Consider the following 26,396-nt stretch of genomic DNA (forward strand, 5'->3'; position numbering starts at 1 on the left):
CTTCACCTTCTGCTCTGCTACCTCCTCGCTTCCCAAGTTTCATGGAAGACCAGGTGGGCAGCGGCAGAGTTCTGGGTTGGGGACCTCAGTCTCAAGGAAATTTTTTAAAGATGGTTTGAAACTGAGAAGATTTAGAATATAAATAGTATGATACTCCCTCTAGAAATTAAAATTTAAAATTTTTTTACATCAGTGTGGCTAACTATTAAAGTAATGTCAAAATGGTTATAGATACAGGGAATTTTTATGAAAAGTATTAAGATGAAAATGTTGAGATGAATTATATTAGGTGATTGGTGATCTAGTGGGACAAAATCTAAAAAGCGTTTTGAATCATATTATAAAAAGATCGATATGTAATATTTTTTATCATCCTGGTATAAAAGCATAGAAATTGAATTTTATTTTGTTGAGTTCTGGAATGACTTTTCATCTCTTTTAAGTGCATTTATATCCTGCCATGTGGTGATAAATATTTAATAAGTGGCTCACTTTTTCTTTTTAAGAGAAAAAGCTCTAATTTTGTGGCATTTGTCAATTTCTGTGGTGTAAATACTCCCACCATGGCTAATTTCAGGCTACTAATGTGGTGTCATTGAATGTACAGTTGAGAAGAAATGCTCCACATTGGTCTTGGTAATGAATTTTTGGATATGATCCCAAAAGTATGTACAACAAAAGCAAAAATAAATTAATTGAAGGTATTGAAATAAAAACTTCTGCACAGCCAAGGAGACAATTAACAATTTGAAGACAGCCCACAGAATGGGAGAAAATATTTGCAAGCCATACATCTGGTAAGCAGTTAATATCCAAAATATACAAGGAACTCAAAGAACTCCATAGTAACAAATAATTCAATTTAAAATGGGCAAAGACAGACATTTCTCAAAAGAAAACATAGAAATGACCAATAGGTACATGAAAAAATGATCAGCATCACTAATTATGATGGGAATGCACATTAAAATCAAAATGAGAAATCACTTGATAACTGTTACAATGTCATTTCTCAAAAAGGTGAAATAAATGTTGGAGAGGATGTGGAGAAAAGAGAGCTCTTCTACACTATTGGCAGAAATGTAAATTAGTACAGCAATTATGGAAAAGTTTGGGGCTTCCTCTTAAAACTAAAAATAGAACTACCATAAGACTCAATAATCCCACTTCTGGGTATATATCCCAAAGAACGGAAATTAGTATGTTGAAAGAATGTTTTCACACCCATGTTCATTGTAGCATTATTCACAGTAACCAAAATATGGAAACAACCTAAGTGTCCATCAATGAATGGATAGATGAAGAAAATGTGATATAGATACACAATAAAATACTGTTCAGTCTTAAAAAATGAGTAAATCCTGCCATTTATGATATCATGAATGAATACGGAGGACATTATGCTAAGCGAAATAAGCCAGGTGCAAAAAGACAAGTACCACACAATCTCACTTGTGTGTTGAATCTAATAAAGTTGAATCATAGGAAGTACAATGATGGTAACCAGAGGTTGAGGGGGACTGAGAAAGAAAGAAATGGGGAGTGGTTAATGAAAGGCACAAAGTTTCAGACAGACAGTAGGACTAGGCTTTAGACCTATTACACAGCAGGTTGACTGTAGTCAATAATAACATTATATATTGCAAAATAACTAACAGTAAATTTTTAATGTCTCATCATAAAAAATGATACATAAGCAAAGTGATAGATATGTTAATCAACTGGATTTAATCATGCTACCTTATATACATGTATCAAAACATCACAGTATACCTCATAAATGTATACAATTATGATTTGTCAATAAAAATGTTAATAACTTTTTCAAATATAAAACTGAATAAATACATAAACAAAACAAAACAAAAACACATAGTCTGTCTCCAGGGTACCTGACCTTAACCAGTGGTCATACTGTCTTTAAAATTAACTAGAAAGAGAACTACAAGAAAGACTTAATATAAGGCTGGCATTACCAAAGTTAAAGTCCATATATGCCGTGGAAATATAGTCTAAAAGAATAAGAGAATTAAACAAAGAGCTTAGGAGAGTTGTAGGAGAGCAACAAATGTCACTAATAAAAGCCTTTTTAAATGTCTCCTGCTCTATAAGAGTGTCACCATCAAAAAATTATTGAGTTAAAATTTAGAGTTTATTATTATTATCACAAAAGTATATTTTATGTAGTGAAAAATTACTATGCAGAAATTACTATGCAAAAATTACTATTGTAGGAGAACTGAATGAAAAATTATGGAGATATATACATATATATATATATTTTATTTTTTTTTTTTTCCCAGTCTAGAGTGCCATGGCATCAGCCTAGCTCACAGCAACCTCAAACTCCTAGGTGATCCTCCTGTCTCAGTTTTCTAAGTAGCTGGGACTTCAGGCACCATGCCTGGCTATTTTTTTTCTATTTTTAGTAGAGACTGGGTCTTATTTTTGCTCAGGCTGGTCTCGAACCCCTGAGCTGAAGCAGTCCTCCCACCTTGGCACCCAAAGTGCTAGGAGTCACCATGGCCAGCCCGGATGCTTTATTTGTTAACCACTTTAATTTGTATCTTTGTGAAAGAAACTTTAAAAATGAAGATAATTATTGAGCATTACTTCAAAAGCAAAACCAATTGGTTTCAGAGAGCTAGGGAAATTCCTCATTTTTTCCATTGTAGGAATTAGCCAAATTTTCCGAAGAATCATCAAGTAACATTGGGGCTGAATTGTCCTTTGATTTAATCTGCTGGTGTACATCCTCTTTATCTAATCTCATGATAAAAGCCAATAAGAACAGAGTGTTTATATACAGAATGTGAAATTCATCATATTCATAATGGTCTATTTTTTCTGTCTTAGAAATTGGGAAGTTTACGAGAGGCTCAGAGTTGGTCTAAGCAGGGAGATGAGCTCCTGGATTTCTGGAGAACTGAATTCAGAGGAATTATTCGGGGACACCTGGGCACGGACTCTAAATGAGAATGTGGCCTTGCTGACTCAATCTAATCCAAGAATCAGGAGAGCTCAATGTTTGTAACATTCCTTACACAGAATCACACCGATAGTGAGTGTGAGATGTTCTGGAATGGATGCATGAGCATAAAACGGCAGTGCCCAGGGAGAAATCAGTTTCTTTCTCAAGATTCTACCTGTAAGGAGAATGTCACCTCTTTGCTATGTCCTTAAAAGACACCAAGGATTAAGGGAAAATCTACTCCAATATACACTGCATCTACTTCTGCTCTATTGGCCTGCTGATTTCCATTAGTAAGTTCTGTATCCTTGGCTAAGGTGTAAATCTGCATCTTAGAAGGGGTTTTATGTTATCTGCCCACAACTGGAAAATGTACTTTTTATGTGAGGTTGAATAATGATTTAGGCAATTGTATGACACGAAGTGAAATTAGTCAACATATGTTAACAATATTTTGTTAACCACAAAAAGTTATACAAATTCTCTCCCCTCTCCATGTTGTTAAGAAGTAGAGAGAAACACACGTACCTGGAACACATAAACTTGGTACTCCTAGTGGGTGCAGCATTTTATGTTAAAGAGTATGATCTGAGGTTATTACTGGTTGTTATTAGAGTATGATGTGATCTTGTTAGACCATGGGACATTAGGATAGTCCTTGTGCATAATTTACATACCCGACTTTGTATATTATGGGGGGCTTTTTAATATATCTGAGTATGTGTATAGAAGCTAGGTTTTCCAGAAATGTTATAATGTAGTAAATGAGATATAAATAAGAATATTCATTTATCCTAGGGGGATACAGAGGCCCTGTTTATATTAATAAGAGATCTATTGCGTGCCTAGCAACCAATAAGGAAAATCACTGGACCTAGGATGGAAGAAGTCAACTATCCCATGAAACAATATTCAGTGAACTCTAGAAACAGCTGAAAGAGCCTTGGAGGAAAAATATCAGAGGCTTCCTACAATTCAAAAGATATGGTGAATAGGAATAGTTCAGCTTTGCCATTAAACCAACTCAAGGCAGAATTATCAGTAGCAAGAAAGAAATCCAAGGAGACACTGCCAATGAGCCTTAGGGGAGCCACTGGTGGAGACAAAATCCTGGAAACAATAATCCAAATTGATCATGGATCTGCTATTGGCCTCCTTGGCTGGTGGTCAATAGCTAATAATGTCAATGGAGGACAGCGGCAACTTAATTTTCATTCATCTAATCAATAACTATTGAATGATTGAAGGCCTGCCTGTGATTGTTTTATTGGCTGATTAATTCAACAAACAATATTAAGAACCTATTATGAATGAGGCTGTATACTGGGTACATTTTTAATTTACCTATGAGGCTGCATAAGAAATATTTAAAATTGCCAAACTATAGAAGTAGCTGTAGCTGTTATAACATCAGCAAACCAACTTCTCTATAGACCTTAGTCCATACACTTACCATACTGTTTTAGTAACATTTTCTTTATTTTTTTTATATCTTGCAGGTGGAAATTTTTCTGTAGAACTGGAATATTTTTGTTCCTTTTTTAACCCCAATGGACAACAGAGAGGCTGGTGGAATAAATGAATAAGGGATACCCCAAATTCCCAGTGGACAATATATCAAAATAAAAAAAAATAAAGATGGCAAAACTAACTTAATCTTTAATTTTCTAGGAAAGGGTGGATTCAGGGGAAAAATGTTACATGAGTAAATTATGTATACACACATAAGCATGTTGTGACATTTGCATAATGCATGTTGTGACATAAGTATAATGACAATTAACAGTTGTCATTCATAAGCAAAGTATCCCTCCTCTTTGATGTTCTAATGTACATCTCTGTATCTCTGCCTTTATCATATATATCATATTTTTATAGTAATCATTTATGTGTCTGTCTTCCCAGGACTCAAGAGGTTTACCCCGCCGAAGTGGTAAATGTGTATTATTCATCTTTATATCCCCAATGTTTATCATGGTCTTCGGCATACAACCATACTCAGTGGATTATTAAGAAATGAATGAATATGTGGTGGACTTTTCTGAGGTTATTCATTAAAGAGGGCAATGTACTGAAAGTAATAAAAAGTGAATCAGTCCATTTATATGCCTCTACAAAACAGGAGGTATCAGCTTATAAGAATGAAGCCATATTATGTAATTTATGTTGGCATCTTAATACTAGATTGTGGCATCTGGTATAAGTTCTATCACATTATCTTGTAGAAGACGTTAGTATTTCTTCTACTGAGAGGCTGCTTTGAGGCAAAACTGGCTCATTAGTCTTTGGAATGTTCTGATCTTACTCTAATATGAAGTATCTGTTTAAAGCCAGGGACTTTTAGTCTCCAATTTCTGATTGCCTTGCCTCCAGCTCAAATAAAATGAAACAAAACCTGTTCATTCACCAATCTTTCCTATTTCAGTAAATAATATAATTAGTCACCCATTTGCCAAGATGAACAATTTAGGGGTCATCTTTAAATGTTTTCTTTTCTTCTCTGATCTTCTGTGCCGCCCCCCCCCTCCAATTCATTAATTACAGCAGCGTCTCATCAGTTAGCAGATTGGGTGGCTCAGTCTCCATAATATATTTTAAATCTTTCAAGTTTCACCAGTTCTACCTTTACTGTTAAAATCTCACCTTCCTTATTGCAGTAGTCTCTTCACTGATCTCAGGATATCAGGAGACAGATTTGAAATCCACTGAAATCCATCAATGGTTTCCCCCTGAACTTAAAATAAAAGCCACACTCCATACTAGGTCCTCTGTGCCCCACTTTGTCTGGCCTCCACCAAACCCATCACCCTTACCTTCTATTGGCTGCTTCTCACTATTCTACTTCCACATCTCAGGCCTTTTTGTTGTTAGGGAACATGCCCCTCTTATTTCCATGCTCACGGCTGTTATATTTGCTGTCTTGTCTCGCTGGAATATTTCTCTGTGGATCTCCACGAGGTGGTCATTAATTACACAGCTGTCTGTCATCTCTTCCAAGAGGCCTCTTTAAAATAATATCTCTACCCCAGTCATTTTCTATCCCATTTCTCTGTTCTAGTTTCCTAAAAGAATTTCTCATTTTGTCATATTATTATTTTTGCTTAACTTGTCTATCATCTCCACTAGGAAGAGATCGGGGTTTGTGTCTCCCTTGTTTACTGTTGTACTCTTGAATGGTAGGTGCCCACTAAATTGTGTGTGGAATGATTTAAGGCTAATTCCGTACAGGAAGTGTGCTAGTTTTATGATGTGAAGAACAGTGTGGTGAAGTGCTTTGGGCAATATACCAGATATATTGAGACCGTCAACTTATGCCTCATTGTTCATTCAAGGCTTGTAAGAAAACAAAAATATTTCAAACAATTCAGACTGTCTGGGAGGCCGAGGTGGGTGGATTGCTTGAGGTCAGGAGTTCGAAACCAGACTGAGCAAGAGCGAGACCCTGTCTCTACTATAAACAGAAAGAAATTAATTGGCCAACTAATATATATAGAAAAATCTAGCCAGGCATGGTGGCGCATGCCTGTAGTCCCAACTACTAGAGAGGTTAAGGCAGTAGGATTGCTTGAGCCCAGGAGTTTGAGGCTGCTGTGAGCTAGGCTGACGCCATGGCACTCACTCTAGCCTGGGCAACAAAGCGAGACTCTGTCTCAAACAAACAAACAAACAAACAAACAAACAAACAAACAAAAAGACAATTCAGACTGGAACAGGATTAGTATCCAACGGGGGAAGGCCAATTTAGTCCACTAACAATTTGAGGACACAATTTGTTCCATTAAAAATCTATTGACAAAAAATCTTTCCTTGAATCTTACTAGATATATAATCATGCTTATATTACCTAGGGGGATTTGAGAGATGGGAGCAAATCATTGCATATTGGTCAGGGCATTGTTTAATTACTGTAATAAACATTTGTGCACTGACCTTTTTATCCCTCCAAATGTTTGTGCATGACCTAAGAATTTTCCAAAGTCAATATGAAACATGTGGCCTGACTTTGTCAGCATGATATTATCATTGTGACGGTCACGGACTCCCAGGATGAACGTTACCACACACCAGCCAGCGCAGGAATAGAAAAAGTTCCTCAGGGCCTAAAACAGTAACACAAAAATAACAACAACAAAAAAGGAAGAAGTGTTTTGGCATCAGAGATAATGGTAAAAAGCAAATGACATTAATAAAAAGCAAAATTACATAATCAAGAGCAATTTTTCCATCTCAGTGGAGAGGAGGGGTATAGGTAAGTGGCTGATTCTTGATATGCTACAGAAGAACATCAAAGAATCTGTTCTTTAGCTTAATAGGCGAATGTTTTTATTGAAATTGGGGGAAAGTATCTTTTTCATTAAGATGGAGCTAATTTTTATGGTTTACTAGAGAGGTTTCCTAGTGTGATATTTTTTGATGCTCCAAATATACAATATTAAACTATTTTTTACAGAGTAAAAGAGGAAAGAACAGTAGGTTCCAATATTGTCCATTCCCCGAGAAATTTAAAATATAAATTTTTTAATATTTGAAATTTTGGAACACAGAAAAAGCTCTACTGAGAAATACGTAACATTTTGTGTTTAGCTTTTCACACAGGTCATCCAGTTGATGTCTGAAATATTTTGGTATAGTACATGTATCGGTGCATGCTATGTAGGTGGAAGCAGATTACCACTGAGTCCCTTGTGGCTTATGTTTCTCTAACGAACAGAGTGTTCTTTCCAAAAATACTCATTGTTTCCAAAATGATCTCCTGGGTATACATCATTTTCATCAACTTGGTAGTATACCCGTGAGCCATTGGTTGGCCAAGGTTATGTTTCTCTTAGCATGGCGGGCTGCCTTGCTGGACTGGGAGGTGTGTCACTGGAGTACACGCCAGGATACTTTACTTCCAGGTCTCCTGAGTTCCTGGCCAAGTCACTTAATTTGTCTGTCTAGATTTTCTTCATTTATAAGTGAAGATAATAACACATGTCCTTCACATGACAGTTCTAAAGAACAAATGTATATGGAAACACTAAAAAAATATATAACCATAGGAATTTCTGTGAAACTCAAGTCATAATTTTGGGAATAGCTAAAAAGCAGATTTCAAGATAATCTGATTTAATTCTTTATTATTTGGCCTCTAAAAGCTTGTATTTTGCTCCACTTCAATCTTACAGAAGTATAGCATAGATAAACTAGTGGATCTCTGTATCATAGTCCATGCTAGCCAGGGTGACTGATCATCCCAGTTTGCCCAGGATGGAGTAGCTCCCCACAATAAGGGAATTTCAGTGCTCGGGACAGCTCCAAACAAATCTAATGTTAGCCCCTATTGCACTTTTGTGTAAATTAGCACACAGGTGACCCTGCCGCTTGGTGGAGCCAGCTGTTCCAATTTATGGCTTGGTAAATGGAACAAGGCCTGGCTCTAGCCACACTCATCCGCTCAGCCAGGAGCCCTGATATAGGGCAGAACCTGCATAACTCTGGCAAGATGCCAGAATGAAGTTAACTGGGAGAAAAAATGTTTGCAGTCAAATAAACAGTGCATTCTGTAAAATTCTTCCATATATATGTGTGTGTACGTATGTGTGTGTGTGTGTGTGTGTATAAACTTATTTTGCATTCTGCAAACCATTAAGAGAATTGGAGATGAAAAATAGAGCGTGGCAGGAGACATGTATCTCAAAGGAAGAAGGGATATTTATAGGAATTGGAGATGGTGCACAAATAGGTGAGGTTACTTGAAGGTGGTAGTTTCAAGGGGCATCTTTTGTGGAGTGAGATTGCTATGAGGGAGACAGCTAAGCAAAGACAGTCTTATTGACTGCCCAGGATTTCACCCAGAAGAAAAACTAAACACAGAAACGTTTATCTAGTTAAAACACCATTTACACTGGGTCATTATTACTAGGCTGATGACTGAGTGAATTAGAACTCAAGGTGTACTTAATTTACTTTTCCATAAATCAGGTTATCTAATGAACCAGAGCATATGATTATTTAAGTACATTATTTATAATGATCTCCAGCATGACAAACCTTTTCATAATCTGCCTTTAAGTGGTTGTGCTGACTGAACCACTTTTTGATTGTGTTTTCTTTTAGCGGTCCTATCAGTCCAGAGTGGCGGTGGATCTTGGCTAGGGTGACAGCGTCAGGCACCATCTGCACCAGTCCTGGTTGATGGAAAGAAAAAAAAGATTATGGAAACACTTATTTGTTTACAGGATGAGGGATCCTTAGAAAATATGTCTTGTAATAGGTAATAACAACAATAGTTGTCAGCACAGCTTGGATTACCCCTTTCCCTTCCAAACTTTCTTTTCTGAAGAAGGCTTATCTAGATGGCTTTCTTCTAATTCTTCCTAAATCCTGGGGCGCAATGAGGCTTACTTGTGTTTGGATCAGACCCATCAGAAGCAGCTTTAATGTTTTTTCTTGAACTTAGGTAGAGAAAGCTGATTTGGATGGCTCCACTGGGTCAATGGAGTGGTGGATTAATTGTCATAAGGCTGGTATACTCATTTAGGGTTTAAGAGAGGACATTCAAGCTTGGATAACATATTTATGAGTTAAGTGAGCCAAATGCAATCTCCATAACAAACATTTCATACATATTAGAAAAACTGATGTTCAGGTTAACAAAAGCTTCACAGTTAAATGTTACATTTCTGGAAGTGAACAGAATAACTCTGCAAGTAAACATGCAGAAAGCCACCTGCTCCTTCCCTCTCAGTAAACTTCAAAGAGAAACCATAATGTCAATTTTTTTAAAGGAGCATACATTGATTGGATTTAAATAGGACCTTTGTCCACTGGCCACGTATCCATCAAGACTTTCTTCATTGTGTTCTAAGGTTATTGGAATGTAAATATTTTTAAACCTTCTGATTTTTATTCTATACAGAGCAGCAATTTAAATCTAGTACTTAAAGTCTCTCAGGAATAATATCCACAAAACAACCTGTAATGTACAGAACTATAAATGCAATCATTAAAAGAAATTCAAGTCTAGAGTTTCTGATTTTCACAATCTCAACAATTGCAAGAGTTACAAACCCAAATGAACATGGGGACCAGAGACAAAAATATATAATAACATAAACATATCAATAGAGAGATGGTTGAGTTTTTTAAATTGACTATTTCATGGTTTACCTTAAAAGCATACAAATTAGACGACAACAAGAAAGCAGATCATGGTGATGATAAACAAAACACTTCTCTCTGCTGAGTTTGGCCAGTGGCAGCTGGTTTGAAGTCTTAATCTCTATTAATATTCAATAGTCCACTTGTGCCCTTTGGGCATCTACATTTCTAGACCTGAAAGAAACTTACCCCAGAGACAAGTCCTGGGAATATCCTTATCATCATGACATTTGTTTCTCCTCCCCCCAAAGTATTCATCTCTTGCCCAGGTTTTCTCATATGGATAAAGCAAGATGGCAGATCTAAAACATTACATTTAGTGTCAATGGGTCATTCTCTTTTCTAATCATGAAATTTCCCTGTTCATTTTTTTCAGTTCCTCTATTTAATATTTTCTAAGGGAAAATAATCTTCTACCTGGTTTCTGGGTGTTTCAGTGCCACCTCACCTTGGACCATACCCTAAATTGGGACTTAGATTATTGCACTATTTTATATACTGTGCTGTAACAATGTTAGTTACTTTTCAGACAACGTTTGTCTACAGGGAGTTAATCTTTGCTAAATCCCAAGCCACTGGTCACAAGCATTGCATTGCTGAACTATCAAGAAAACCTTGCACCTAATTTATTAATATAACAATCATGGTGGCTAAATTCTGCCTATTAGTTAAAATCATAAATTACAGTTCATACACTTTAAGGTAGTGCATATATCATATACCTTTTAAATACTTCTAACATAATTTTGTGCACCTTGAGTAGTAAGTGTGGTGCCATACTTACAATCCTTTAATGTAGCATTTCTCAAATCTAAGGCGCATAAACATCATTTGGAGATCTTGTTAAAGTGGAGGTTCTGAGTTAGCAGGGCTGGGGTGGGGCCTGAGATTCTGCATTTCTAACAAGCTCCCAGGTAATGTTAATGTTGCAGGTCTGTAGTTCACACTCTAAGTAACAAGGCTCTTAGGGATAAACTTTTTCAAGGTGCTGTCATGGAAATCAGTGGCTTTCAGACAGAGGTACATAAGAAACACTGAAGCAGCTTTTTACAATCACCATTACTTGAGCCCTTCCCCCTCCAATGGGGAGTCTGATTTGGTACACGTGGGTTGGGGTTGGTTGTATCTACTGCCCCAATTTCCCTAAATAATTTTTGTGCCATCAAAGTTGGAGAACCAGGGGTAAAATACAACCTAAAGAATTTTTATTTGCCCTGATAATTTCTTCTAGAAACCCTCGGGCATCACAAAGTAGGTATGAGGATGACAATCAACAGTGTCGATAAGGTCATGCAAACTTCATGACTGGAGTATACTTTACTCAAGGACAGCAGCTCTACTGAGCTCATTTTAGTATGCATTCCCCATCTCACTTTGTGACATTTCTTGAGAACAGTAGGCATTCAATAAGCCTTGGAACCTGATTAAAAATGGAACCTAATCTTCTAAAAATGACATTTGTTTTAATGATGTCTATTTTTTTGAAGAAGTATTTTGTCAGTATAATGCCCTCTGAAAACCTGTAACTATAGAGGTTATTGGTAGATAGAGGGGAAAAATAACTTCTTTGTCTTATGACATCTGCAACTTGGGCAAGTATAATAGTCATTTTATTAACTTTAAAAAGACCTAGCTTAGGTTACATTCTATGATTATAGACAGAAATGACTAGATGGGATTAAATAATTCCATTGGAGTGGAATGATCATGATTTATTCAATTTAGTGATTTATTAGTGATTAGTGATTTATTCAATTTCCGAAGAAAAGATGATCCATGTAACACCCATGTAACATCAAAAGCTCAGCTCGGATCCTTTAGTTTTACTCTTACCTTTTTGGCATGTTAGGATATGAAAAAGTTAGGTCACTTACATAAGAAAAGAGAGGGTAAGATGCAAGACATAACAATCTCATGGTAGAGATAATAAAAGACTTTTAGGAACTATAAGTGTAGAAAGTATTCAGTTTGGGGTACTTGGCAAGGAAGCAGTCCTATTATCAGAATCAAAATAAGTGGGTACTGTTACTTGCAATGGAGTCACTCTGAGGTATCAAGTTGCAAGTTTACAGGCGTTGCTTCCATGCTTGGCATCTAAAATCTGAAGTGACATTGGTATATTGAGCTTTCTGGTAGGACCTCAGGAACTGAGATAACGGGCAGTGACAGTTCTTTTGTGATAATAGGTTTAAATTGGAGCTCTGCGTGAATTAAAAAAAAAAATTGACTACATGGTCTAGGTCCCTTTTTGAGTTCTATGATTTCATCCTTTTGTTTATGCACATGTACCTGCTGGAATGCATGCCAATTAACTTCATAGAATTCTAAGTGGCAATGATCAGATGTAAAAAAGACATTGTCTTAGAAATTGTTGTTTCTCCAATTTAGCTTCATTGTAATTAAATACAACAAGATATACAATGTAACCAAAATGTCAAAAAAAAAATCAAAATCTTTTATCGGGTGATGGGCAGGTGGGGGGAGGAGGGGAAGGGTGTATACTTACATAATGGGTGTGGTGTGCACCACCTGGGGGTTGGACATGCTTGAAGCTCTGGCATGGTGGGGGTGGTGATGGCAGGGGCAATATATGTAACCCTAACAATATCTGTAGCCCCATAATATAATGAAATAAGAGAATAAATAAATAAATAAAAATTTAAAAAAAACCTTCAAAAAAGTACAACTTTTATCTCTGATGTTTTAGTGATAATTTGGGGTACTTCAATATTATTTTAATTGAAAATGTAGATAAGTATAATTGCATTTCCATATTAATTTCTTGATTTTTATAAAGGAAAAGAAATGCTGACATATCTTGAATATTTACATGTTTGACCATCTTTGTTGACATTATACCTATTCAAAAGTCTTTTAGAAGTTAAATGAAGATTTTATAAAGTGTTTAGAATTCCCAGAACTTCTTTGAGCACTTGACAACGTGTAAGTTTTGTGTTAATAGGTAACAATTGTACTTTTTTTAAATGAGCAGGTTTTTCTATTATTAGTTTAGAAAATGAGAAAAAAATGACTAAGTTTTTAATATGACTAACTCTTTAAGACACACTAAAGAACATCACAGTTAACATTTTGGTTGTGAAAGTCCTAATTAATACCTACAAACGTATAATGTTTTATATAAATTATGTTGGCTTACAATATTTGAAAATAAATATTTTTAAAAAATATGAATGTTTTAGTTATTTGGATTTTTAAATTTATAGTCTGAAATGAAAGCTGTAGAAAGTTTTGTGGCAAATTGCCAGTGAATGAGTGAGATAAATAATGTAAGCCAACCCACTTTCTAATCTATACTGACCTTGGTCTTTTCCTGTGGAAAGACATCTATAAATGATCATTTGCATATCCAAGCCCTCCTGCAGCCAAATGTTGTCCATCACTTGAATAATCTGCAGAACAAGCATATCCTGACGAAGATCATTTCCGGCCTGTTAAAAACAAAATTATAGACGCTGGGTTTCTCCTTGAATTCCATTAAAAGCATTCAAATATGGTATATGTCATTTCTTTTCTTGGACACATTTCTAGCCTGACTTAAGAGTGGTTTCGATTGTTTTATTAGCATTAAGTGTACCTTGTGTTTCTGATAGAAAATCAAAGCAACGAGAACTTCCCTTTAAATGATTACAGAAGCTTCCACCATCAAATTAGAAGCACTGCTCGGAATGTTGTTCCTTGATAATAATTTTTCAGTTTGTTATCCATGTGCAAGTTCTTACATTCACAGTCTAGTGAAGAGAGGCTGGACGAATGCTTATCTAAATTTCAAACTCAGCCTCTCTCTTAGTGAAACATTATTTGGTATGCCATAAATTTATGCACTGATATGCAGTTAGAATATCAAGAACTTCTTGACTAGGAGTGTAAATCGCATACATACAATTCATCAGACTTTAAATCAGTGATATCTCTTATCATGAAGGCAGCTAGAAAATTTTCAGAGAAAACAATATTTGATAATAAGAAGAAATCATAAAGGGGTGATCTTCTAGCATAGGTGAAGGAAATGGAATATAGCCAAAGGGTGAAGACAGTTCTATGCTTTTAAACAAATAAGCAGTTGGCTTTGAAAATGCTTACTAAATGATGCACAGAAAATCCCGCCAAGATGAGATTTTTTTTTTGTCTTCATCAAAAATACAGTGTCATGGAACCACTAATCTTTGAGATTACACAGGTCAAAGCACAAGTACAGGTGCAGAAATCATCCTCCAAAATAGGTAGAATCCACCAGAAATTCACTCTGAGATCTTGTTGCATGGGTTGGCTGGAGAATTGAGTAAATTAACTAGATAAATGGTTAATTCTCACTTTTTACTTGTAGCTTTCTCTTTGGTCCCTCTTCCCTAGCTGTCTATAACCCTGTTATTGCCTTTTACTCTATTTTTTTTCCCAGGGGATTCATGATGAAGGCAGAAATGGCTCATACTTTTTACTTAAAAGAAGAAAGTAATTCAAATTACTAAAATAAGCAAGTTCTTACAGGTTAGAATTTGATGTTAAATTAATTTATGTCACTTGAATTCCAGTTGATTTTATCCTAACTCAGTATCCTAACCAAAAGAACATTCTCTTCCTAGGAGCTCACCACACATTCTACTTTCTGTGCTATTTAAAAGTGATCGTATAATTTTATTTATGAAACATATTCTCTTAAGTTTTACACTGACGGTTCCTTGGGTTTGAGCCAGTAATGTTTGATTTATTGCCAATCATAGTTTGGCATGGACTACAGTTCTGCAAAAAAGCAGAATCTGAAATAACTGGAAAATCTCTGTGTTTCTGCCAAAGGAAAACAATAATTTCTTTTTGTGAGTAATAAATCAATAGTTCTGTCTAAGGAATCAATTTGGTGTTTTAGAAGGGCTACTTGTACCTTAAAAATAATGCTGATGTTTTTGCCCATTGGATTAGCATTGATGAAAGTAATCTTCAGTGGCAAAGCATTGGATGTGAAATATGAACATGCCTATGGAAAGAGAAAAATAGTGAGCAAAATAAAGCAAAGAGAACCCTTTTTCTGAAATCATAGCCCCTTGCAGCATTTGCTATATGAGCAAATGTAACACATAGGAATAATTTTTACACTTTGGAACAAAGAAACATATTTATTTTTAAAAAACTTTAGTCTATCAACCAAACCCTTTCCTTCAAAACTGTTCTCAGCTTTTTGGCAGATTGCAAATCTTCAACTATCTTTTTTCCCTCACTGAATAATAGTGAATGTAGGTTTACATAAATTAAGCAGTATACAAGTATAGTGCTTACACTAGTTGATTCATAGATAAAAGTTAAAATTGCTATTTAAAAAAATTATTTCCTTTCAATTATTTCTGTCTTGCAGTATACTTAGAGAGTTAAGTATCAAATCTGGGCTGTACAATTTAAAAGCTGCGAGATCTTGGGCAAGTTCCTTAACATGTCTGTATCCCACTGTAAAATGGAGGTGACAACCCTTACTTTGCTCATTTTTGTGATAGATATATGAGCTAAGTGATATAAAATGGCTTTTACAGTGCCTGACACTCACATCGTTTGAAAAATTAATACATTTGTCTTTCCTTTTTTGTTAATGATATTTTCTTGTCTTTACAAATAATAGTACAACATGTATTTCATCTTTTCATTTCTTTCAATCATACTTTGCATTTCTATCTTCAGTTATATGATATTGATTACTTCCCACCCTATTTTCCTTGTTGTTTATTTTTCTTTTATTTTCTTGTAATTGTTTGAGTATCAAAGAAAGGCTGTATGTATTTAGGCTATGAAAGAGTTCATGTCGACAGTGAAGAGTCAAATCAATACCAAAGAAAAGAAAAGGACTTGATGATTTCAACTTATCAACTTGGTAAAATATGGCATCAATACATGATGAAGGATCAGTTTGAACATCATTATCTCTGAGAAGTCTGAAATCGACAGAAGCTGAGAGGAAAGGATCTATTTCTTAACTGACCTATCAAAACAAATCTAACCTAATCCTTAACTAAAGACAAACCCTTGGTTACTGAATCAATTGGAGTTTTATGATTTTATGGGTGAAGTCGCTTGTTAAGCAATAAAGTTCTGCTCCAAGAATCACCTAGGGATATTCTACTTTTATTGTTTAGTATCTTGGTTTTCACAAGCAATATATTTTTGAGTCACATCAAAAGTGTTATATATTCAACAACTAGTATGCGCAAGCTATTATCTATATGCTAACAGAAGGAAGCACCATATATATTCTCAAAAAGCTTACAAAAAGTTGATTGAAAGTATATACATAGAAATTAAGTTAAAAATAATTCACAAGGCAATTTGCCACAGTTGAATGAAGGCACATTTGATGAAGAAAATCTTTCAGAGATGAACTGGATTTTGAAGATCGTGAAGGACATAGATTGGCAAATAGGCAGATAAAGGTAGGGAAAGGCATGTGATGAAATACTAGATTAGAGTAGAAGTTATAAAGTGGATTGGGACTGCCACAGCCAACAGACAGGGAGAGTTTATCAGAGACTTGGAGAATGAAAAGCCAGAAGCAGGAAAGAAGATAAGAAAAGCTGGAATACAGCAATGAAGATATGACCTCTGTCTTTGAGAAGTACACATTAATGACATAAATCTAAAAATAGTTTAAAAAGAAGCCTGTAAAGTAAATGAAATGTCTGGTCCTCATTTTTCCAATAGTGGAGAAGGACTGCATTAACTAACCTCTACCATCCCACTTGATCCATCTCTTAATGACTGAGAGGGAAATAGAGAATGATCCTGTGTGATTAGTGGTTGACAGTGGGGACAAGGTTGGGGCTTCTTCTTATAAAGAAGCCTAACTCTAACCTAAGACCTGTGCTCTCTGCCTTTGAGCCCCACACTTTAATAAATGGGCCGAGCCAGTCCGGAATGCTTCTCTCCAGCGAAGTTGACTGACGGTGATAGAATACTGATTGAGAGCTTTCGCAACCTCTCTCCATTCACGGGACTTCTCTCCAGTGTGAACTCTCTGGTGCATCATAAACCGTGCACTATAATGGTTCACACAATCATCTAATGGCTTTCCCACAATTATTTCATTTATAAGGTTTCTCCCCAGAACGTGTTCTCTGATGTACACAAGGCTGGGACTGCGACTGATGACTCTTCTACACTCATTACATTCCTAGAGTTTCTCACCAGTGTGAATTCTCTGGTGTATAATGAGGTGTGAGTTTTGACTGTGGATTTTTCCATGTTTATCACATTTATATGGTTTTTTATTTATTTTTTTGCCTCTGTGAAGTCTCTGGCATAGGGTAAGACATTCACTCAGACTCAATGCCTTGCCACTTTGCATTCAAAAGGGTTTTCTTTGGTATGAATTTGCTCATAGTCAACAAATTAAGAGCTCTGATTGTGGGTTTTTCCAAACCCCCACATTTATATGCTTTTTGTTAATATATGTTCCCCATTGTGGAAGCTCTAATGTCATATAAGTCATTTACTTTGCATGAAGGCCTTGCCATATTAATTACACTCATAAGCCTTCTTCCCAGTGTAGATTGTTTGATAATTAATCAAGTTTCTATTGGAATAGAGAGCTTTCCCACACTCATTTCAACTGTAAGTTTTCTCACCTCATTGTTCAGCAGGACTGAAGGACAGATTAAAATGTTCCCAAGAGAGTGTCACCTGGACATGTCTGTCCTGTTCCTTGCTGGACCTGCAGGTGCCCAGCCCAGTGCCAGACACAGCTGATCACAGCAGTGGCCCCCAACCTTTTTAGCACCAGAGATTGGTTTCAAGGAAGACAATTTTTTCCATGGACAGGTGTTGGGGGATAGTTTGGGGATGATTCGAGTGCACAACCTATATCCCTTGCATGTGTAGTTTACAGTAGGGGTCGTGCTCCTATGACAATGTAATGCCACTGCTGATCTGACCGGAGGTGGAGCTCAGGTAGTGATGTGAGTGATGGGGAGCGGCTGTAAATACAGATGAAGCTTAACTCATGTGCCTGCCACTCACCACCTGCTGGGTGGCCCAGTTCCTAGTAGGCCACAGAATTGGTACCAGCCTGTGGCCTGGGGGTTGGGGACCGCAGGATTATAGCGAATGGGTCTGGATAGGAGGAGGCTCTACTTGGGGCAGCTTCTACAGAGAAAGTGCGGCTGGCTACAGGGTGTTGCAGGAAAGGAGTGAGGTCCCAGCCTTAGTGCCCTATAGGGGTGGTGACCCTTGGCCCAGCTGGCTCATGCACACACTCCCAGGGCCCACACAACCCAAATTCATATGTAATTTTAATGGGGAAAAAAATGACTCTATACCTTAACAACAACAAACCAAGAAAGTAAAAGCAAAAAACCAACACCTGGACTCAGTAATCTCTGTTGTTCCTTCTACCTTAAGATACTAACAATGGGCCGGGCGCGGTGGCTCATGCCTGTAATCCTAGCACTTTGGGAGGCCGAGACAGGAGGATTGCTCAAGGTCAGGAGTTCAAAACCAGCCTGAGTAAGAGTAAGACCCTGTCTCTGCGAAAAATAGAAAGAATTTAATTGGCCAACTATATGGAAAATTATTAGCCAGGCATGGTGGCGCATGCCTGTAGTCCCAGCTACTTGGGAGGCTGAGGCAGTAGGATTGCTTGAGCCCAGGAGATTGAGGTTGTTGTGAGCTAGGCTGACACCACAGCACTCACTCTAGCCTGGGCAGCAAAGTGAGACTCTGTCTCAAAAAACAACAAAAAAAATATACTAATAATGTCTTTGAAATAATGAGTTACTGTATAAGTTCAGCATTAGTCAGTGAATACTGTTAATGATTAAAAAGTTGTATAATTTTTTGGAAATTAATAATGATTTGGATTTTAGCCCAGATAGATATATCTCAGTTTATGGAATTTCATACCTTATTTTGTTTTGTTATTTTTCAAAATATGTTTATGAAGTATATCAGGAAAGTTTGTAGGGTTTCTTGATGACAGCAAAGTGAAGAAGATGAAAGTATCAACTGTTTAGCAAAACATTTTATGTTCATATTAACAATGGTCTAATTTTTTTCCCTAATTTTTGGGTTGGTTTTTTGACTGTCTTATGACTTCAGTTAAGTACCATTTATTGTGCATGCATGATAGCTTAACTTTTAAATCTTACTTATCAATCATTTTCTCTCTTAGTATCTTTCTACTCTTGGGCTTTTGATAAGGAGGATAATAAAGCTTATCAGGAACAAAGGAGAAGAATGATTCTAAGTCAGAGAAGGGTGACTGTGGGGTATCATGTGACAGAGGATTAGGAAGAAAAGGCTTAGGACGTTATGAGTCTGACAATGCCAGGAAGGGCTTTCCAGACCTGAATAGAATCCCAAAATGCATTATATGACACACTGACATATCAGCAGCAAATGAATTTTAAATTGAATCAAAATGAGGAAGTTGTAGCTAATGATTAATATCCATGTACTAGGCATGGTGATGCACATAATCTAAATAAAGCATGAAATTATACCCAGCCTGCATGGGGTCATGAAATCCATCATTTTGAATAAGTCAAGAAATCAATCCAGTGATATGTACCTTTATTGTTTTTTTCACTGAACTGATGGATAGTTTATTTCCAAATGAAAATATTATTAATATATGACAAGGCCAATGTAATCCCAGCCGGTCATAGTGCATCAAAGGGAGAATGCAGTGTGGATGAGAGTCAATTACTTTCTCTTTATAATAATGTCAATGTCAGTTTATGAATTCTTTTTGCTATTTCAAAAATATACCAGTGAACTAAATAATACAAAACATGCATACTCAATTTATCCACTGATTAAGTCGACTTACGTCACGGTCAATCCCTTTTATACACAGGGCAGGGTTCAAAGGAAGGTGACAAGTATTTCCATCTTGAAAGAATTCTTCTAGTCTGCCAATCTCTTTCTTCAGCACCTCCTGTGAAAAATCATTAGAAAAAGCATTTAAGAAAGTGGAAAGAACTGGACTTTTCCTTCCTAGTTATAATTTTCTTCTATTGATTAAATAAACTCTTTAATTGAGGGGTTGCACACTTGGATGGCTTTTCAGGCAGGTGACATAGTCCTGTGTGAGCAGGCAGGAGGCTGAAGGCCACACAGAGTGCTGGGGAAGTGGGGAACTAGAGATCACATGCCCTTTTGACAGGGCCTCAAATTCAAGTAAAAACATAAACCAAATAAAACACTATGGGTTGAACTTGACCCACGGCCCACCAATTTGTAACTCTGCTTTAATTAATTATTAATATGATCCTTTTCTGATAATTTTCCAAAAGCTTTACTGATAACTCTTGAGATTTACACTTCACATTATATTATATAGTCATATAATTATATATGATAATATTTCAAAACAATTATAATCAACTTACATAACATATACCACTGTACTTATAATTATTAATTTTAATATAATATATTACATGTAGTATACATTACATAATATTCATATATATTAGTAACAGTAATGACAAAAGCCAGCAATTGCACAATGCTGTCAGAAACAATAACATACGTGAGCAAATAGTTTACTAGATGCCAATGAGTGTATTTCTGATATTTACTCCCTTCCACACTCCACAAACACCACCTTTAGAATTGTGCATTCTCTGACAAAAATAGATAGGCAGCAATCATAGTTTGTCACAAAATAAGAAAAGCTCCTTTTAGCCCATTTTTGAAAACTTTTGAAGCCCAGTGCTTATGATGAGGATATCATATGGATAATGTTTAATTAGGTCTCAGGAGTTTCTTAGCTCTGACTCTTGGCTCACTGGCAAATAACACAATCCATTGCTCCCAGGATCCAGAAGAGCAAGGTGGAAACGAGGCAAAGTTCTGTCGTAGCTCTCTCTGTGTGGCTGCCTTCTTTGTCTCATCTAGACTTATCTGCTGAATATCATGGAGAGAATCTCTACTTCCTTTGTTTAACTAACTCTTTTCCATGTCATATAATTTGGTTTAACTGGTGTTTTTTATTAAGCAGAAAAAAATAGCTATTGGTAACTTAAGTTATGAAAAATTGTCATTATTTTTTAATTGTGAGAAATTATGAATGCCTCTCCTACCTCTTGCCCTTGCTCATCCTATTTTAATGTGAAGAAGTGTTTTATCACAAAAACATACAGTCAAGACAAGAGAAATATAAGTAATTGAGTGAATAAAGTCAATATCACTCTGGAACTTGATGCATATGATAAAAAAGAAGGCACTGGAATAATTTAACCATAGTGTCCCTCTTAATTATGTGAAGGATTCTAAAACATAGGAGATAAAAAAACAAACCTATACAGAAACTTCTGTAAATTTTAAATCAATTTATTTTACTCGCTATCAACTTTTTGTCTGCCATTAGAAAATAATGATTAAGCTTGCAGTAATATGGAGAAATTGTAGACTTTTTTTTTAATATTGCCCATCATGTTATATATCTTAAGGCTCCTCTGTATAGCCAGAGTTTACACATCTCCCATTTAAAAATAAATTCCATATTTATGTTTTTTATTTTTCATTTACTCCTAGGTTGGTGAAGTAACAGCTCCTGGCATTTAATTTCTATTAAATGAAGTGACTTCCAGCAAGAAAAATCCTGGGCTGGGAAAGAATTCTGGGACACTTTGCCTATTACTATTTTCATATCATTTTATTAAAAACTCTTATTGATTTTAGACAGTGGAGAGAAACTTATGAGTTCCCTTGAGGACAAAATTTATGTTTTTGTCATCTTTCTACCCTTAACTTCTGATCTGTAGTAGATACTCAATTGTTAATTGAATAATATTTTTAATACAATGAATGGATGTCCACTATCTCCCTGCATCTAGAATGTTGAACTTAAGAGAACCTACTTAACAGTCTATGTCAGTAAAGGGAGCTCGTGACGCAGAGAATTAAAAAGAGCAAATGTTCTTCCCTTAAATCAAGAAAAAGAATAGCCAGGTCTATTTACTATAATCACTGAGAAGGAGGTACAATATTTTGGCTATCATCCATAAATCTTACTATAAAAAATATTACCATCCATACCACCTTTGGTTAATTTCATTTAATTCATTTTATTTGTTGTAGCAAAAACAAAACAAAACAAAACAAAAAAATGTCTTTGCAAATGTGACTTTTTAGGGGCAATTTAGGAAAATCTAGACCTGGATTTTGTGCTGTGGGATGGGTGCCCTAAAGAATTTCCTCATATATTTCTCCCATGAGTCTGAATCATGCCACCATTTTGAGGGAATTAATTCATTAGGCTTTTTGAGTCCAACTGCCTTTAAGTTGGTCTCCTCTTGTCAGGTTCCTCTGTGTGCTACATGGCTATTTAGATCAAAACATCCATATCCTGCTGATAGACATTATCATTAACTTTAGGATAGTATATGGGAAAAAAAAAAAAACTTGACTGAAGTCATTGACTTTAGTGTCTTAAAGTAGTCAAGGAATTTTCTTTCTAAGTAATGAAATTAAAACTTAATTTAAGCCAAAGTTTTAAAAAACCATTACTACCTGAAGGTTAGTTTCTCAACAAACCTGTCTTTGATGGTCACTGGCAGACTTGACTTTTCCCCCAATATCTCCCAGAATTTTGATAAGTTTCCTCTCTTTGGAAAACTCATCACTCAAGGCTTTTCCCACACAGAATTGGAGAGCTGCTAGCAACTTCTGATACCAGCTTTTAAAGTAAACTTCATTCTGTGCATCTGTTAGCAGCCTGAAGGAAAGAGAGAAAAAGAATTCTTGTATCTAAAGCTGATTTTTGTAACCACCTCCAGTAAGAACAAGTGCATTTCAGACTAATCCGTATTTGTTGGCTTTGGGCAATTTAACAGCCTGGAATGGGGGAAAGTGTTGTTTATTTGTTGGCAGTCATCAAGGTCCAACTGATAGCTATTGAGATTCCAAGAGTGAAGAATCAATAAGAGACCTGCCTTTCCTCATTTCAATTCAGAGCGCATTTTTTTCTTCTTTCAGTCTTCTTAATTCTGCAACAGACACTTATCTCAAGAACATACTTTTGACTTCTTATTAAAATATGGACAAAGGACTTTAGAAATAGCTTTTATGAGTGACTATATTATATTGTGACTCAACCATCAAGCCCACCCTTTTCTTCTTTTCTTCAAATGTCCCCACATTGCCACATACCCATGCATTGCTCTTTTCCCCAGCACTTACCCTTGATTACCTGGAGAAAGACACTGTAAAGTCAAAAGCATGTTTTGTTGTTGTTGTTGTTGTTGTTAGGCATTTTGGGACTCAAATCTGTACTCTATAGCTTACAAGTTATAATTCTTAACCAGGCTGAGATTTTATTTCTTTATCTGTAAAGTAAGGTAATGACTCTGATTCTAAAGAGCTGTATAGAACATAAAATGAGCTAATGCATTTGAAAGTGATTAGCACAAAAATATTAGTTCATCAGTATCTTGAAGTCAACTCCTTTTTTTTTATTATTTCAAAATATTCAGGGGATACAATGTTTTAAGTTACATAGATTGCTTTTGTAATGCTTCAGTCCTGGCAATAGGTGTGCCCGTCACCCAAATAGTGTTCATAGTACCCATTCAGTAGGTTTTCTTCCCCTCCCCTCCTCCCTACCCCACATTGATTTCCACTGAGTTTTATTTCCCTCTGTGCACATGTGTGTTCATCAGTTAGTTCCAAGTTAACAGTGAGTACATGTGGTGTTTGTTTTTCCATTCTTGAGATACTTCACTTAGCTGAATGGTCTCCAGTTCCATCCAGATTGTCATGAAAGGTATTAATTCATCTTTTTGTGGCCGAGTAGTACTCCATGGTATACATATACCACATTTTATTAATCCACTCATGAATTGATGGGCACTTGAGTTGACTCCACATCTTTGCAATTGTGAATTGTGGTGCAATAAACATTCGAGTGCAGGTGTATTTTTGATGAAAAGTCTTCTTTTCCTTTGGGAAACATGTAATAGTGGGATTGCTGGATTGAATGGTATGTCTACTTTTAGTACTCTGAGGAATCTCTGTACTGTTTTCCATGGACATGGTACTAATTTTCAGTCCCACCAAGAGTGTTCCTCTGTCTCTGCATCCATGCCAGCATTTATTGTTTGGGACTTTTTAATAAAAGCCATTCTGACTGGGGTAAGGTTATATCTCATTTTGGTTTTAATTTGCATTTCCCTGATGATTAGTGACATTGAGCATTTTTTCTTATGTTTATTGGTCATTTGTCTTTCTTCTTTTGAGAAGCTTATGTTCATGTCTTTTGCTCACTTTTTAATAGGACTGTTTGGTTTTTTTCTTGCTGATTTTCTTGAGTTCTTTATAAATTCTGATTATAAGCCCTTTATTGGATGTATAGCTTACAAATATTTTCCCCCATTGGGTAGGTTTGTCTATTTGCTCTGTTGATTGTTTCCTTAGCTATGCAGAAGCGTTTAGTTTAATCAAATCCCATTTATTTATTTTTGTTGCTGCCATGGTTGTCATTGAAGTCTTAGTCCTTAATTCTTCGTTTAGGTTGATATCTAGAAGAGTTTTTCTACATTGACCTCTAGAATTCTTAGGGTTTCATGCCTTAGATCTAAGTCTTTTATCCATCTTGAATTAATTTTTGTGAGTGGTGAGAGGTAGGGGTCCTGTTTCATTCTTCTGCATGTGGCTATCCAATTTTACCAGCACCATGTATTGACTGGGCTTCTTTTCCCCAGTGTACATTGTTGTCTGCTTTGACAAAGATCTATTGGCTATAAGTAGATGGTTGTATATCTGGGTTCTTTGCCCTGTTCAATTGGTCTATGTCTCTATTTTTTGTATCACTCCTGTGCTGTTTTGGTTACTATAGCCTTGTAGTATAGTTTGAAGTCTGGTAATGTTATGACTCTAGATTTGTTCTTTTTGCTTAAGATTGCTTTGGCTATTCAGGCTTTTTCTAGTTCCAAATGAAGCATAGAATTATTTTTTTCTAGATCTGTGAAGCATGACTTTGGTAATTTAATGAGAATTGTACTGAATTTGTAAATCACTTTGGGTGGTATGGACATTTTAACAATGTTGCTTCTGCCTTTCCATGGGTGTGATATGTTTTTCCATTTGTTTGTATCCTCTGTGATTTCTTTCCTCAGAGTAACTGCTTTCTCTGTCTGACAGGGAGGGGTAGAGCATGAAGAAGTAAGAAGACTTCTTCATATGTTTCTTGGCCATATGTCTACCTTCTTTTGAAAAGTTTCTGTTCATGTCCTTTGCCCACTTATTAATGGGGTTGTTTGATTTTTTTTCTTGCTGATTTTCCTGAGTTCTATATAGATTCTAATGATTTGGGTGGTGCAAAGGCAATATATGCAACTTAAACATTTGTACCCTTGTAATATTCTGAAATCTAAAAAAACTAAAAAAAAAAAAAAAAAAAGTAAGAATACCTTGCAAGATAATGGAGCAGTGACACATATTTGATTACTCTGTCATGTGACAATTTCTCTTCCTTGAAACCAATTCCAATATCCTAAAACTTTACTTTCTATTATGCCCTAAAACTGTGGTCCCCAACCCCTGGGTGGCCTGTCACGAAACAGGTCACTGCCTTAGCTCTGCACCACCCCACCACCATCCACGACATCCTCCTCCAACCCTCCCTTGGGTCTGTGGAAAAATTGTCTCCCATGAAACCAGTCCCTAGTGCCAAAAAGTTTGGAGACCGCTGCAAACATTGAAATGGAATAAAAAAGCTAATTCCTTTTAATCTTAACTTCTCTCTGATTGATTCTTTGACTCTAAATTGGTCTTTAGTTCTCTCCTCCTCTGAAAAATAAGTAGCTTTCAAGGAATTAAAGAAAATTATGAGAATGGAATACTAAAAAATAAAAAGAGATTTTTTTTGGCCAGGTGCGGAGGCCAAGGAAGATAGCTGAGGTGGGAGGATCGCGGGAGGTGGGAGGATCGCTCAAGGTCAGGAGCTTGGGTAAGAGCAAGACCCCATCTCCACTAAAAATGGAAAGAAATTAATTGGCCAACTAAAAATATATATAGAAAAAATTAGCCAGGCATGGTGGCACATGTCTGTAGCTACTCGGGAGGCTGAGGCAGAAGGATTGCCTGAGCCCAGGAGTTTGAGGTTGCTGTGAGCTAGGCTGACACCATGGTACTCTAGCCTGGGCAACAGAGTGAGACTCTGTCTCAAATAAATAAATATTTTTTTAAAAGTTTTTTTTGGTATAACAGCAAAAAATATATATGGAAGGCTTATTCCGCATGCCTTTTGCATCTTTACCCAATATGTATTATGTTACAAAGATTA

The 26,396-nt window shown here is 36.1% G+C and overlaps 1 protein-coding gene across 2 annotated transcripts in view; it reads right to left on the reverse strand.

The window, feature by feature from the left end:
• Positions 1–26,396, reverse strand: part of PIK3C2G (phosphatidylinositol-4-phosphate 3-kinase catalytic subunit type 2 gamma) — a 388,390-nt gene that overhangs the window by 100,741 nt on the left and 261,253 nt on the right. For both annotated transcript variants that reach the window (XM_076007629.1, XM_076007630.1), the window contains 6 exons: positions 22,649–22,829; positions 19,935–20,042; positions 15,012–15,104; positions 13,434–13,563; positions 9,005–9,141; positions 6,902–7,071 (listed from right to left, as the gene is read on the reverse strand). In XM_076007629.1, the coding sequence (XP_075863744.1) occupies positions 6,902–7,071; positions 9,005–9,141; positions 13,434–13,563; positions 15,012–15,104; positions 19,935–20,042; positions 22,649–22,829 (819 nt within the window). The remainder of the gene's footprint in view (positions 1–6,901; positions 7,072–9,004; positions 9,142–13,433; positions 13,564–15,011; positions 15,105–19,934; positions 20,043–22,648; positions 22,830–26,396) is intronic.

The sequence above is a fragment of the Microcebus murinus genome, chromosome 10, assembly GCF_040939455.1.
Source record: "Microcebus murinus isolate Inina chromosome 10, M.murinus_Inina_mat1.0, whole genome shotgun sequence".
NCBI lineage: Eukaryota > Metazoa > Chordata > Mammalia > Primates > Cheirogaleidae > Microcebus > Microcebus murinus.